The sequence below is a fragment of the Aulonocara stuartgranti genome, assembly GCF_965226115.1.
Source record: "Aulonocara stuartgranti genome assembly, chromosome: 12".
Taxonomy (NCBI): Eukaryota; Metazoa; Chordata; class Actinopteri; order Cichliformes; family Cichlidae; genus Aulonocara; species Aulonocara stuartgranti.
In genome coordinates, this window is record NC_138948.1 from 9,086,477 (window position 1) to 9,100,936 (window position 14,460).

A 14,460-nucleotide genomic window follows, 5' to 3' on the forward strand; every position below is an offset into this window, starting at 1 on the left:
ATCCATAGCTAATTTAGACTCAATGGTTAACCTAACATCCATGACTTTGGACTCTGCAAAGAGGATAAAGTACCCGAAGAAAGCAGGCAAACAGGAACATGCAAACTCCCCACAGAACGTCCACATTGCGATTTTATCCAAAAGCTTCCTTCACTCACCACTCCACTAACACGCAGCCTGTGATTTTTAATCTACTCAAGAAAGAAACACACATAGTTTGCCAAAACACTTTGATTTATTCGTAAAATCTCCTGTTATTATTGAATGACAGTGTTTCTCAGAGATTAAAAGCTCATTTTGATCAAAAATAACACATCAATCTTTGGTGTCTCTCACATTTATTTTTTGCACTTTAAAAATACACAAGTTTTCCTTCTTTTTAAAATGTAAAAAATATAATCTTATTCAAAAGCCTGCAAATTAAAGCATGTTAAAAAAAAAAAAAGAAATCAAGGTTTAGAGGAACTGTGGTGCTGAGTATCAAGTCATATATGGGTCACCAGATCCGATTCGATGGTTTGTCATCTTTATTTCTATGAGGTAGACCTCCCTAAATTTTTGGCACATCATTCACTGCTGGCAGGGTTACACCTACTGAGTATTAAAATCATCCTTTCTCAGTAAAAGCCAAAAAACTCTGCCTGAGTAGGATAATAATTCAGGTCGGAATTCAAAGTTCAGTGGACGGTTTCCTCGGTTTTGCCTCGTCCTCATTGCGCGGCACATGGAAGTCCACATATGGACACCATTTGCTGTTGAGACACACCAGTTTTTTCAGAGTGGCCGTCTTGACGATATTAAAGCCGGTTTCTCCTCCAAAGGTGCTGGGCTTCCAGTATTCAGGCGAGCAGATTGGGTTTCCAAGCAGGCCTTTCAGTGAAAAGGGAGCACCCATCTCCACCATGCTCTCTCCAAAAATGGCATTAGGACGGATTTTCTCTAGCATTATGCCTGGGTAAAACTCCAGGGCGTCTATGTCACCATAGAGCTCTTCTAAACCTCGGGCTATTTCAGTGTTGTCTGTTTGGAAACAGAAAAATGGCAGGAAATTACTGCAGTGGTTTCATTTAATTCTTGTGTTGCTATAAATGTAAAATAAAAAGAGTGATTTTCTGTTGCTGAACCAATTTTATGTACACTTACCATAGTCTTAATGCCAACAGTTCGAAACTAGTCAAACACTGATTTCATTAGCTACTGGTGCGTTCATTTAATTGTATATAAACATTCATACAAGCACGAAACCCTCAAAATCCACTGATTCTCCAGCAATCTACATGAGGCAACTCAAATTACTCAACATACACTAAATGGTTGTACTGTAAAATTTCAGGCACACATTTAAGTTAGTTTAAATAATTTTTTCATCCAGCACTATCAGCTGAATATTTCTGCTGCTTTGGTTTATAATTTATATTTTTCTTGTCAAAAAGTGTATCCTGCCTCTCACTCAGCTGGGACTACTGCAAAAGGTTTTATTAAAGAAGTTTCAAAAGTGAGTATTTGCTTATATAACACTTTTCTACTCTAGTTGAGCACTATATCCTTTTATAAGCACTTTCTTCTAAAGTGTTTTTTATCTAACACCCACATTTACACTTCAGTGAATGCAGGTTTCTTTCCCAAGGACACTTTGGCATGCAAACTGGAGAGTGGAGCAGCCAGGGATCAAACAACCAACCTTCTAATTATTAGATGAGCTGCTCTACCTCCTGAAGTACAGCCACCCCAACTACTAAGTATCACAATAGAATCAAATTATCATTCTATATGGGATGTGTGAATTTACTGATCATATGTTCAACACAGGAAAAATAAATATATCTAGTAATGCTGTGTGAAAATGCAGACAGTGCCTTGAAAAGCACAGTCCAGTGCTGTTTACACATATGTGCTATGCTGCTGTGTGGTTGACGAAAATGCATGCATACTGTATATTGCATTTTGTGTCACATATGTGTAATGAGTAACAAAGGGGGCATGCATGTGTTCATATTTCTTTAACTTACCAGTTAATTCACCAAAGGACGTGTAAGGCTTCAGGTTAAACCTCTTCCTATATTCATTGAAAGGCTGCACACGTGTAGCTCTGGATTCTCTGATGACCATTTCTGCAACTTTAAGCACCACTTGATGAGAGTTGTGACCTCCTCCTATCTAAAAGTGTGAATATAAGCCACAAAAATGTTTTTTCATGAGCAGTGAGTGACAAACTCTGCTGTTCCATGACAGCTTGCAACACATTCTCAGCCTTGCAACACACAGAAGTACTATACCACTTTGCATTAATCTAATGCTGCTAAAAGACATAACTTGATAGCATTATCACTAATCTCAATTTAGGAAGTAATTGAGAGTTATGAAATGTAGACGTTCAGTGTTTGTGAAAATGTATTGCACTGCATCATCTGTCATAAGTAGCTGCAGTTTCATAACACAGTGAGAACCGATGATTATTGTGATTTATCTTTATTTATAAAACGATAAAGTGTATGAGGCTGATGGTGCTGCTTTCTGTTAACTGATTGACAGCAGCAATGATAAAAATATACATGACCCGTTTCCCGTTTTCTGACTTCTATAATTCTGTTACCTGTCCTGCAATCTGTCGAGAGAATGCATCCACCAGCCTTTCCACCCCGTAATGCATCAGGAGGGAGGTGTTGTATAAAAACTGAGAGTATGGTATTTCTTCTCCCTCTATGACAATGCTGTCGGGCATCAGAGGGTGCCAGTGGTACAGGTGGCAGAACTCCAGGGCGATTCGATTGCTGTACTGGAAACGTGTATTGAAGAGCAGCTCTGGGTCAAACTTCAAGTCCAGCATGTAGCCACTCAGGTGCTGCACATACTCTTCTATTATAATGTTGATGATCTCACCTGAGGGAGAAATACAAAAATTAGCTTAGATTTGTGGAAAAATAATATTATTTATCTTCATGTTTAGTAATTAACGAAACACTGAAACAGTGAACAGTGTCAAATTCATAAGTGGTTTGTTGGTGAATAAATGGCGTCTTCTTGTGGTTTGAACAACAAAACAGTGATCGGCAGACACATCAAACAAAGCCAGAAAAAGAACAGCAACCGTGCACATGTAGTGATCGTGGCATCACCTTCTCAAAGCAGAGCACAAACCTTTAAATTTACAACTTCAAACTTCAAATCTCACAGCTCTAAGGCTGAAGCACTGCCATAAACAGGACACAGCAAATGACTTTAATAAACATTAAAATAACTCTTAGACCTGCCTTTTGTTGTATACTGAGAGTATATGGACATTTTTCTGATTTATGCCTCAGAATTGAATCAGAAAACACCCAAGCTCATATGTGGCCTTTTATCTTAATATATGTGTATCATATGAAAAATGTACTGGCCAAGAGCCTGAAATATGTTTTGTGCTGAGTAACTGTTTTGGTGTGTGGCCCTTTCACTCAAGTAAAATCATAATCCTGCTCAGGTGATAAAATTGATGACACAATAATATTTATATACATAATTTAAGGTATAAATTAGGTTTGACTTAACATTTTGACTTAATGTAGACAAGTGATAATTACTTTGCATAGTCCCTAAAATGACAAGCTAAAATATAACCTTTCATTCAAGTGCTTCATCCAGGCTGTACAGAATTGCATACTATTCAACTGATTCAATCATATTCAAGCAGAGCCATTTAGGACATTTAGCTATGAATGTCTGCAGAAAACTTCATATCAGTCTGTTTTACCAGCAGCGGTTCAACAATAGTCACAAACTGTAGCCAATTACCGCTGTAGCCAAAAAGGAAACAAAAAAACAAAAGATATCAACTCACAGACAAGTAGCTGATAAAGATGTACAAAAAGTGAAAAGACTAGTGTTTTGAATTTACTGTGTTTCACTTACTTTGTGTGTTTCAATCATTCTCTGATTAAATATTTACTTTTACTCACCAATAATGATGAGTCTGGCTGTCTGGAAAAGCTGCTCATCATCCCAGGTGGGATGTTCTGCCTTTAGGATGTCACAGACTCTGTTATGTTCCCGCAGCCATATGGTGGCATACATGGTTAGACCCGGCAGAATGCCAAATACCTCCTGACCGATGGCCAGACGCTTGTCTGCTGGGATGTTTTCAGGATACACCATGTGCACTGGGACCTCAGACACTGTAGGAGGGTACACCTCACCATTTACCAGCTGTGGGTGGAAGAAGAGTTAATTCCAGTGATTTCTTTACTATGTTTACCGACTATATTATAGAAATTAACATATACTAGTGGAATTCATGTAAAATAAAATTAAAAAACAAAAACAAAAATCTGATGGACTATATTTGTAAAGCAACAACATCAAGCTGTTAGATGAAGATGGGTAAAATAAAGAGGCTTCTTAAACTGTTCTGAAGACATGCTGATAAGGTGGCAGTGAAAAAATGGTCACCGATTGAAATTTTGTTTTAACCACTTACCACAGGCATCTAGAAAATCCAACACGATGTTCTCACAAGTTAACATGCTAAAGGAAGTGCAAGCAATCTATATCTGACTCAGTGAACATATACAACACAGAGCTCTGGAGAGTTTTCTTAAAGATGAGGAGGTAAATTTGAATGTAGTATGTTACCCGTATTAGGTACCAACCCTTACAAGATATTGCTGAAACTTACAGGTATTACTTTTTTAAACATTTTACTTGAAAAATAAATATGACTGACTGGAGTTAATAAGTTCAGCATTTGGAAGAAATTTTTTGCTTGTCTGGTACATTAGATCAGATTAACTTCCAAGACTGTCGGTGGTCATGGTTCTCACGGTGACAGTGTAAATCTCATCTGTGATGTTATGCTCACTCTAACCACCTAAATTCAAAAGTGTAAGACTCAAAACCCAATGTCTAATTTTCTAACATATAAGGCTGACAGATTTTCACCTTAAAAAGGACGAGACTCAGAAATCTAAAAAATGTCTGAAAGACCTAAAGACATAAAAAGATAAAGCTTGACATGTTAGACAGCTCAGCTAATTTAGGTTAGGCCAACATTTCGGTTATATTGCCATCTTGTTGCTGTGGCATGGTCTTGATAGCACTTATAATTTTTCTGCTTTTTCATGTGGGTGAAGAAATTTTCTTTAAAAAAAATACACGTGTATGTGTGGACAAAGCTTCATTTTCTGGTGAGAACACCAAGTGAGCATTATATTCCTCATGCTTTCTGAAGGTCATTATCCTTAAAAATCTGAGGAAACTGGGCAAGTGGAAAACAGAAGAAGTGTCAGGCTCAAAAAACAAAAGTCATGTCCTTTAAAAACTAGGGGGAAAAAGAAAGGAAAAAAAATCCAACAAAGATCTAATACAGGACTATCCACTGTTTGCTGAAGCCTCATCAGAACTAGTCTCAGTGTGTGGCTGTCAAGAAGCCATTCTTAAAGGGAGGAAAGGCTGATCTATGCCAAACTGCCAAAGAACTGGACGGAATATCTGTGGCAACAGGTCGTATGGAGCAGTTACTGCTAATTAGAAGTTTTTGGTTCAAACCTTCACCAATATGTATGGAGGAGGTCAGATGAGAGATACAACAAGTATCTACACCCCTCTGTAAAGCATGGTGGATGCTCTTTCATGGTCTGGGGCTCAACCAGTGGTTTTGGAGATTTCATGAAAATTGATGAAACTATGAACACAGAGATGTTCCACAATATGGAAACAATGGTATTCCTGTTCAAGTATTATTGGAAGTTAATTAAAAAACTAAGCTAAATAGGTTTTTGTTTTCATTCAAGTTTTTAAAAAAATCTTTTTTCTAAATGAAATTAAGTATTTAACTGTGAGTATATAACTATGAATGTATATGACAGTGTTTACAGGTTTGTAGATAGGTGTATGCGTTTAGCTAGTCATACTAATTATGTATGCAAGAAAGCTCAAGCACTTTCTTTTTTCTCTCTAACTTTTTATAAGGTTCTCCCTTTAGTGTTTATATGCAGCTATGTCAGACACACCTGATACTTCAGCTTTCCATCTTTATGAAGCCGAAGTTGATGTTGTCTCACAAGATCTTCTCCATAGATGTTGCTTGCGTCTACCTGTGTGGGTAAAAGAAAAAGAAAGAGGAAAAAAGGCTTACATTTGGTGTAATGAAATGATGTACAACACACATCTTTGTTATGTAGAATGTCAGAAACTCACACCATGCCCCAAACCCTTGGTGAAGCCCCCCTGAACTTTATGGTCTGTCTTGAAGAACTGGTGCGTGAAGTGTTGAGCCATAAAAGCAAACATCAAATTGGTTCCCTGAGGATTTGGCCTAAACTTCTGTCTCTTGAAAAACCTCTCAACTAAGACTTTGGCATCAGGAAGAACAGGTTTACCTGCAGAGAAAGAAACTCTTGAAGCTTTCCACAGAAACACAGTTATGTCTCTTTAGCTGTGTAGGTCTCACCTTTAGCACCCATAGGCAAAGGGCAGTCTTCAGGTATAGGAGGAAGGATCCGAGTGTAGTAGGAGATATTAGAGTAGGACTCCCAGTTAATGTATCCATATTTGGTATTGTAGGTGGGAGGGCTTGGAATAAGGTCACTCCTGACTTTAGGAATAAATGTCAAAGTCATAGGTAAAATGTCTTTATTAGATACATAAATTTAGCTTTATGAACTCTTCTTATATCTTGCAGGCTTTGTTATTTGCAGCTGTTTATCTGGAAATAGGAAATTGTCAAATCCCTATAACGTGAATTTTGAATGAGTTTTATGTGTCATGAGATTTTCTGGGACCTCCTCATTGGTAAAGGAATTATCTAAACATTTTATAGTCTGCTGACTGAGTAACTCATTTAAGAACGTTTATTTCACCTACCTGTCAACACTAATCTCATGAAGGTGTCTCGTAGGAAAGAGTTGTTTATCAGGCTCCAAAACCACGGGAAGTGAGTAAGGATGAAGTGAGTCACGGAAGGACTGGGTTTCAGCATGAGTCGAATTCTGGTCCAAAACTCCGCTACGCATAAAAAAATAAAAGTAAAAATAAAAAAAAACAAAAACAAAACTGTTTTTCATCCTTTAAATGCCAATTGTAAGCCATTTATAAATATATCACTAATGCCTGTATTAATGGGAAACAAATAAATGTATATGTATAACTTTTGTAACATTCGTTTTCTTTATTCATCACATGTAGCAGGTTTAGCCAAAAATCTATCTCTAAAACAACTTTCATAAAATCTAAGCAATGGGGTTGACATTTTGAAAATTGATGTTTCCGAATGTGACACATGCATGCCAACTAAAAACGTTGATAAATATCAGTAAGAATCGCTTAACAAACAGGTTTTGCATTTTGTTTCTTTCAGTGACTCTGACTTCCTCCCTTCACACAAAACCTAAACCTACTCATCTCAACCAAAAACAAATATTGAGAAGATGGTTTCTAAATGCAAAACATCAGCTCTTTTATCTAGTTACTCATGAGTGTTTCCTTTTGACTTATCTATCATAGCTGTGCACAGATAGGATTATCTAAACAAAACTAAGATAAAGGGTTAGCTGTGTACTCCAGATCAACTTGCTCAGTTTGTAAAAAAAATGTTGTGCTCACGAATAGTGCAGTTGTCTCCATAAAAGCCAGTGCGAGTGCAGTCACATTTGAAACTGTCTGTACCAAATCGCACACACACTCCTGCATGTTGACAAGGGTAGTAGCAACAGGGATTCACTGCAAACAAGAAAAAAAATCAATGAATAACTTGAAATAAAAAAAAAAAAGCTAAGCTAAATGATTCGTGGGGTGAGAGTGTGAGGGATACTTGGCTTATTAACATGAGGATATCTATATGAAGCAACGGTTGACATTCAAACAATTAAATGCATATACAGTGTTGTGAAAGATAAAGTTTTTGCATGACTCTATACAGATGGGGAAAATTAAGTGCATTAAAAGGTAACAGTAAGATGCTACTAATTACTGTAATTACTTCACTGTAGAGTAAAAATACCACTGAAACTTACAAATAAACCAGCAATTAATATCAGGGTTGGTGCGTCTCAGATCTTAGTAGTGAGCAGTTTTGTACATGTACTGTAGGTATGTCTGTAGAAGACATGGAGTTACAATATTTGGATGTTTTTTTATTACACTAAACAAAAGTCTTTAAATTACGGTTAATTAATTCTGAGAAACGGAACTAGACTTGAGCTTTATCTGCACCTACATTCAAATAGCTTCAGAAAACCCACTGAATATGATTTTAAAAGCCCATTTTAATTAGGCACAGACAGTGTGAAAGTGCAGGATGAATTCAAATACAGCTGCATTTGTGCTTGTTAATGTATGCATGTCTCACTAAGCTTTTCACAGTCCTTAAGCTAAACATTTGCTGAACTCACTTCCCCAAAAATGTAACCAGAGGCATACAGCAAAAGAACCAAAAACAAAACATCAGTGAATTGGGGTGTCCTAGGACAATTAATAAAGGACAGAGTTTGCATTTAGCTTTTAACATAGAAAACATCCCATGTATGAACTGTGAAACTAAAGTTTGACTTAATGGTTTCTAAGCATATAATGTCTACGAATAAACCCAGCAACCTCACTGTGACTTTAACGCTTGCTGTAATATCGCTTCCTCCCCCCCCTTCCTGCTTGCAGAAGTTCAATGAGATAATGTGACACTGAAGCATTTTTTCCTCATTAGTTGGAAATGAGTGGATAGTTAAGCATGTCTACCCTTGAATGAACAACAGATAGACTTAGGCGTATCAGTGTGACTTTGTCAAAAAAGTGTGAGGTGGCTCTACACTATTTTTAACAATAAAGTTATTAAAATACTTTAACAATTTACAAAAATACTGCACAGGAAGTATAACGCATTACTCCCGCATGAGTTTGGCAGCACAAAGAACTTCCCCTTAGGTCACAAGGAGGTTGTACCATGTAAATTCTAATGCTATGAGTTGTAAAAATCTACACAGTGGCAACAACATTAAATGTGCACACAATGATAGCGAAATGCGTTTTGTTAGTGCCATCGCTCTAAATGTCACCCTTTTCCCCAGTGTACTGGAGGAAAAAAGCAAGGTCTCCCCACGATCAATAAATTCATGTCCGAATAGTCAGTAATTTGCCCTGTGTACGTCTGTAAAGAAAATGCCCTTGTCTGAAACCAACAGGGGTCAACATTTGTGAGTTTAGGAAAAAGCCTTCTTTTCATCCCTCTGATCCAAAGTTGACCTAATTCATGATGGGTTATTAAATAATTCGTTTTTTCTTATGCATGGAAGCACATTCAAGATAAGAACATTTGGAGATTCCCTGTTTACTGTTGCTGACTATAGTAACTATGTTGCAAGAAGTTTAAATCTGTATGCCTTTGTTGACTTCCTTCCCAAATACCTTCCCTTATCTTGGCTTTCTAAACCATTTTTTCTTTCTTTCTTTGTGCAGAGTACCCTGCCAAATTTCACATGTGCATACAAAACCCTTCTCAACCATATATGAAACATACTAAACAGTGGAACTTAAAGCATTGTCAAGCTCTCAATAGTTCCTCCTGATCTGAAGCTCTCTCTGCACCCATCGTCTTCTGCTGTTGAATGAATGATGAATGAAAAAGGAAACAGATAATTTGCTAACCATCATGTGTGGGTAATGACTGTTACCATGCAACTGTGCTCTGCAGCACATCAATTAAAAGTCATGATAGAAGAATGGATGTTACTCAGAAATGCTGAGATACTTTCATAAATATTGTTTAATAAGCAAACCACTGGCAGAGAGAACACAATACGGGCAGCTTGAGATGTTTGTGAACAGCTGAAGTTTTGTGAGGTGTTACTTTCTGGCAGGAATACCAGGAGTATCAGTGCACTTTCCAATGTGAACTTTCCAGAGCCCTGCAGAGGAATGAATGGAAAAGCTAATTTTGGGTCCCTCAGGCCCCAGCTTTGACTCTTTATGTGCTAAATGTTTAATCAGCAAATATTAGAGTTGGTTTGGTGGTTGCTAATATGCTTGATTAACCTTCATGTAGAAAATGAACAGACTAACACAACAAGAAACGATATGGGAGAAATGATTGTTTACTGAAAATCAAAAGGTCATCAGGATAATCAATCATCATGTCCCATGTTGTAATTAAAGAAACTGCTTACCAACACTTGAGTCACCAGCACATGATGAACTCTCCAGCAGCAGCAACAGCAGCAGGGTGATGAACACCCAGATGAAGATGCTAAATGCTACAGAAGATAATAATAATAATGACACTGAGTTGATGTTTTAAAAACGAGCATTAAGTTTAGATAATTTTAGAACTTACCTTTCATGCTGAGCTAAATAAGAGTCTAAATGTTCTATTACAGTGTTATTCTGCTCTTTCTAATATGTTTGAGAAACAGAGATAGGTTGCTGTCTTCATAACGTGCCATTGAGACCATGCTGATGCAGCTTCACTGGCTTTATAATTAACTATCGGGAAATGGGCGGTAACAAAGCATCCTCCACTTCCTCTATTTAGAATTTCATAGAAAACCCACAGTGTACCACTGGCTTCAAAGCTTTCTGATTGGACAGTCTTACACAGACTGGCAGAAATTCTAACTTCAAAAACTGAAATAGACCCTTTATATATATACATATGTGTGTGTATATATACACACACATATGTATATATATATACCGTTCAGATCAATGCCGTGAAACCAAACCGCTTTGAGAAAGTTTCAAGGTGTTATATCCCCACCTGCTGGTAAATTTTATTTAGCACCGCATTGTGTGAACTAACAGGGGACATTAGCTCTGTAAAATCAACGCATACTGTGTATACAACCTTAACACCGCATTACGTTTCATTTCAGTGACAATTATGATGCAAAACTGTAGTCAAGCCGCCATTGTTTTTTTTAATTAGCATACACAATTATTTGCACTTCCTGTTGTATGTTCTGTAGTCTAATTGCACCTATCAAAACATAAATAGCCTGCTAGAATTTGACAGCAAAATAGTTTGTTTTGTTTTGTTTTTTCTAAAAACTTGAATTTGGGTGCATAGTTACTTTGTTAGCTTAAGCAACCCTAATCCTAACCCAGGATGTTTCACTCACTGAAGTATGACTAGGAAACAGTGGAGTCACAGGGGTGTAGTTTGTGGAGTGGTTCGTGTGCTTCATAAAACTCATAATGAAACAGTGGTACACGTCTTCTGAAACTGCACCCACACAACAATCTTTTAGAAAGATAAGACAAACATTTTCATAACAAAGTTAGAACCATATCTTTGCTGGATAAATTTGTATTATTTGGTTTATTTGGTGCATAATTTGGTATTGTTTGCTCTTAAGGAGCTTAAAGGCAATGACACACTGTATTTATTTTATTTTATATATATTATGGTAAACATCAACATCCATTCAGGCAGGTTTTTAACCAAAAACCAAATACATTAATACATACGTACAGTACAGCCCCAAACATAAATAAAGTAGTTTACTCAGGTAAAAAGTTGATTCTTCAGTTGTTTTCACTTGTATTACCAGTAAAGACTTTAAGACTGCCTAATCATCATACATAAAAATAAAATACCAGAATATGGGCTTCTCCTAAACTTATTATTGGCCCTTGTGTTTAGATAAAGTTTGTGTTTCTTTTTAATTATTGTGAATACTTTAGTTGTCCGAGAAGTAAGAAATGATTATAAGGATCTACTATTGGATAAACATATGTATTGACAATACAAAATATAACTGCCATAAGTACAAGTAGTCTGCATATAATTAAAGGAAAGACTTCACTGACTTTACTGAATTCCATAAACGTTAATATTACATTTTTTGTCATTTTCTAATCAAAAACTTATTTTTAAAGTCAGAGTAAATTAAATCACACTTATAAAACAAATGTGTCAAAAATCACAGTCCTGGTAATTTTTATTTGGATGAAGGTCAAAACCTTTTGGGTTCTGCCAAATTTTTTCATGTGCATGAAACAAAAGGCTGCGACCTTAGAAAGTAAGAGCTGTGTTTATTTTTTGTAAGGCTGAGGTCACCAGTTTTACCATAAAGATAGGAACACTGTCACTGGTGTAGCCAGGTTTGAATCACTGGGGAAAAGGAAGGAAAGAAACAAATGCAGCTGAGTTTCCATTTTCCGATCTCGGATACCTTCCAGTTGAGATGCCATTTGAGCCAAACCTTTGTGAGATTTTAGCCTTTTGAAAGCACTTTTGTATAATTCCCTGCATACTGTAGCAATTTTAGAGCTAACCTGTTTGTAGTGTCCTTATTCAGATAAGTTTGATCTAGACTGAAGAATTCAGCTAAGTCTTTTACACTTTGCATACTTCTCTAATTGTGGTGTCTCGGAAGGAAGTTAATCAAATCTGTTGTAAAATGATAACGATATAAGCTATTTGTTAGCCTTATATCTAACATGTGCTCTGTAGCTGTAAATGCCTGCTAAAATCATACAGATACTTTATCCATTTTCTCCAAAATCCTCAGTGAAATTAATGTCGCTTTTTAATTTGTTATATTGTGATTGCATTAATCTAACTTATTGATTTAACTTGTTAAGTTAGAAGAATATTACTGTTTTCTAGTGATATATTTGTGTTTCCAAAAAGATTCCTGAAGGTCTACTTTAAAATGACCAGAGAATCAGACTTCTAAAAGTTGCAACAAAATAATTCAAAACAACAACAAAAGATGACATTTTAAAGTCTTCAAAGCTGGTTTTCCTTCACGAACTTAGTTACTTGTAGCGACTGTATGCCAATTTGGACAGTTATTATATTATTATTATTAAATTAATTAATGGGCACTGGAGAATAAAAATGTATAGAGTCACAAATTGAAACTTTTGCTGACTATGCCCAAAATAAGGTGTTTAAACTATTATTCCCCAGGAATTTAAACTTCTGCCTTCTTTGCTCTAGCTAAAATCTCCCATTTCAATTTAAAATGTTATGAGTGCTGTAAAAAGTCCACTTCATGTAGAATCTATTTTCCACTGTTGTTTTGATTACCTCAAAAATGGCACACATGCTAGATTTCCATATATAGTTTGTTGTCTTCTCTGCATTCGGTTGCTTTATATTCTTCCCGAGTTCATCAAAAACAGCACTGTTCTGTAACCAAAATGAAAACACTAATTTTATATGAAATAATTTAATCCAGCTCATTCTGCTGCCTATATGTGGTGCTTTCTGAAAAAAATGCACAATTTAAAACAACTTATTGTTTAGAGGAAATCAGCGCACCTATTGTTTACAGTTGTCTGAGCAGGGTTTTTCACAGTTTTTCAGAGTTTAGCATCTTGATGCTTTGTAAGTGAAAACTGAGGATCACTCTTCAGCCAGCATTAAGCGTACAAACCAACCAACCAACGTCCGAGGCTTCAAACTGTATTTGGGTTCCATTCTGTTTCCTAGACATGATCGATATGAAGAAGAATGAGACGCATCAGGAACTAATTATCAAATCATCTTTTCCCGCCTTACAAGTGCCTGAAAAGGACCTATCTGCGCAGGTTGCCATGGAGATGTTGGCGCAGGCTGCAACCGAGGCTCGCTGCTTCCTACAGCATTCCTGGTAATTGAGATCAGATGCTCCTCTCAGTGGAACCTGGACTGGGAGTAACCTGGAAGCATTTATTTTATGGAGAAGATGTTTAGTTAAGCCTTGCTCCCGCTCTAAATGAGCCTCGGCCCAGCTCTGGTGATGAATACGATTGGTGAAAGCAGTGAAGGCTGGTTCCTGACTTCTTCCTTCCCCTGGTTCGGGTTACAGATTAGCAGACTTCCTGTCCAGTTGTGGAATAAGCCAAACCAACTGATGGAGAGGCAATAGGTGTATGGGCAATGGCATCATGTGTTATCTCAAATGGGATTTCTGACAGAGCCACACAGCATGGATCCTGAAAGTATCAACTTATTAGAAGAAGCAGCTGATTGCAAAGGAGGGCAGACCTCCTCTGGAGTCAGGTGGTGGTCCATATTAAGTTACTACATTACTTAAGTCGTCCAGCTGTACTAGTAACATTTTGTGTACAGTACAAACAGTACAGTACAGTACATTACTCATTGGACCAAATGGGCTGACATTAGCTAGTCACTAGCCAAATTGTGTTAAAAGAATAAATTTCAAAAATTAAAAAAATATTGTTTGCCAGCATCCTGTGAGGATCTAGCTGGTTTAAGTGCCAACGTGTAATTTCTTTATATGGTCAAAAAGTTTAAATGATCAGGTACAAAGAGCAGATTGAAATGAAAAAAACAAACAAACAGCTAATGTCAGTCTGTTATTCCAAAGGTTTGGGCATTTAAACAACACTTGGCTTCAAACAGTTCTTCATATAGGGCAAACCCCCCCCCAAAAAACCCTTACTTTTTTACATTACATTCAGCTGCTGTTCTTATGAGCTCTCATAATTTGAACTTTCCTTTTGGTAATGAAAGACCTGAGCATATAAGCCAAACTGTCAATT

At 36.7% G+C, this 14,460-nt stretch overlaps 1 protein-coding gene across 1 annotated transcript; it reads right to left on the reverse strand.

Annotated features, from left to right (window-relative positions):
- Positions 1-223: 223 nt before the first annotated feature.
- ptgs1 (prostaglandin-endoperoxide synthase 1) lies at positions 224-10,420 on the reverse strand. Its single transcript, XM_082553229.1, has 11 exons — positions 10,298-10,420; positions 10,131-10,217; positions 7,579-7,695; positions 6,841-6,981; positions 6,428-6,571; positions 6,175-6,356; positions 5,988-6,071; positions 3,939-4,185; positions 2,594-2,880; positions 2,010-2,157; positions 224-1,020 (listed from the first exon to the last, which is right to left on the reverse strand). The coding sequence occupies exons 1-11, from the start codon at positions 10,302-10,304 to the stop codon at positions 671-673; spliced, it is 1,794 nt and encodes a 597-aa protein (XP_082409355.1). The 5' UTR covers positions 10,305-10,420; the 3' UTR covers positions 224-670.
- Positions 10,421-14,460: the final 4,040 nt, after the last annotated feature.

What these genes read in the sequence shown, in the direction of transcription:
- ptgs1 (XM_082553229.1), bottom strand. An exon ending in TGCTGGTGACTCAAGTGTTG is followed by an intron (nt 7,696 to 10,130) that starts GTAAGCAGTTTC and finishes TCTTGTTTGCAG; the next exon opens with TGAATCCCTGTTGCTACTAC. An exon ending in CATGAGATTAGTGTTGACAG is followed by an intron (nt 6,572 to 6,840) that starts GTAGGTGAAATA and finishes TTATTCCTAAAG; the next exon opens with TCAGGAGTGACCTTATTCCA.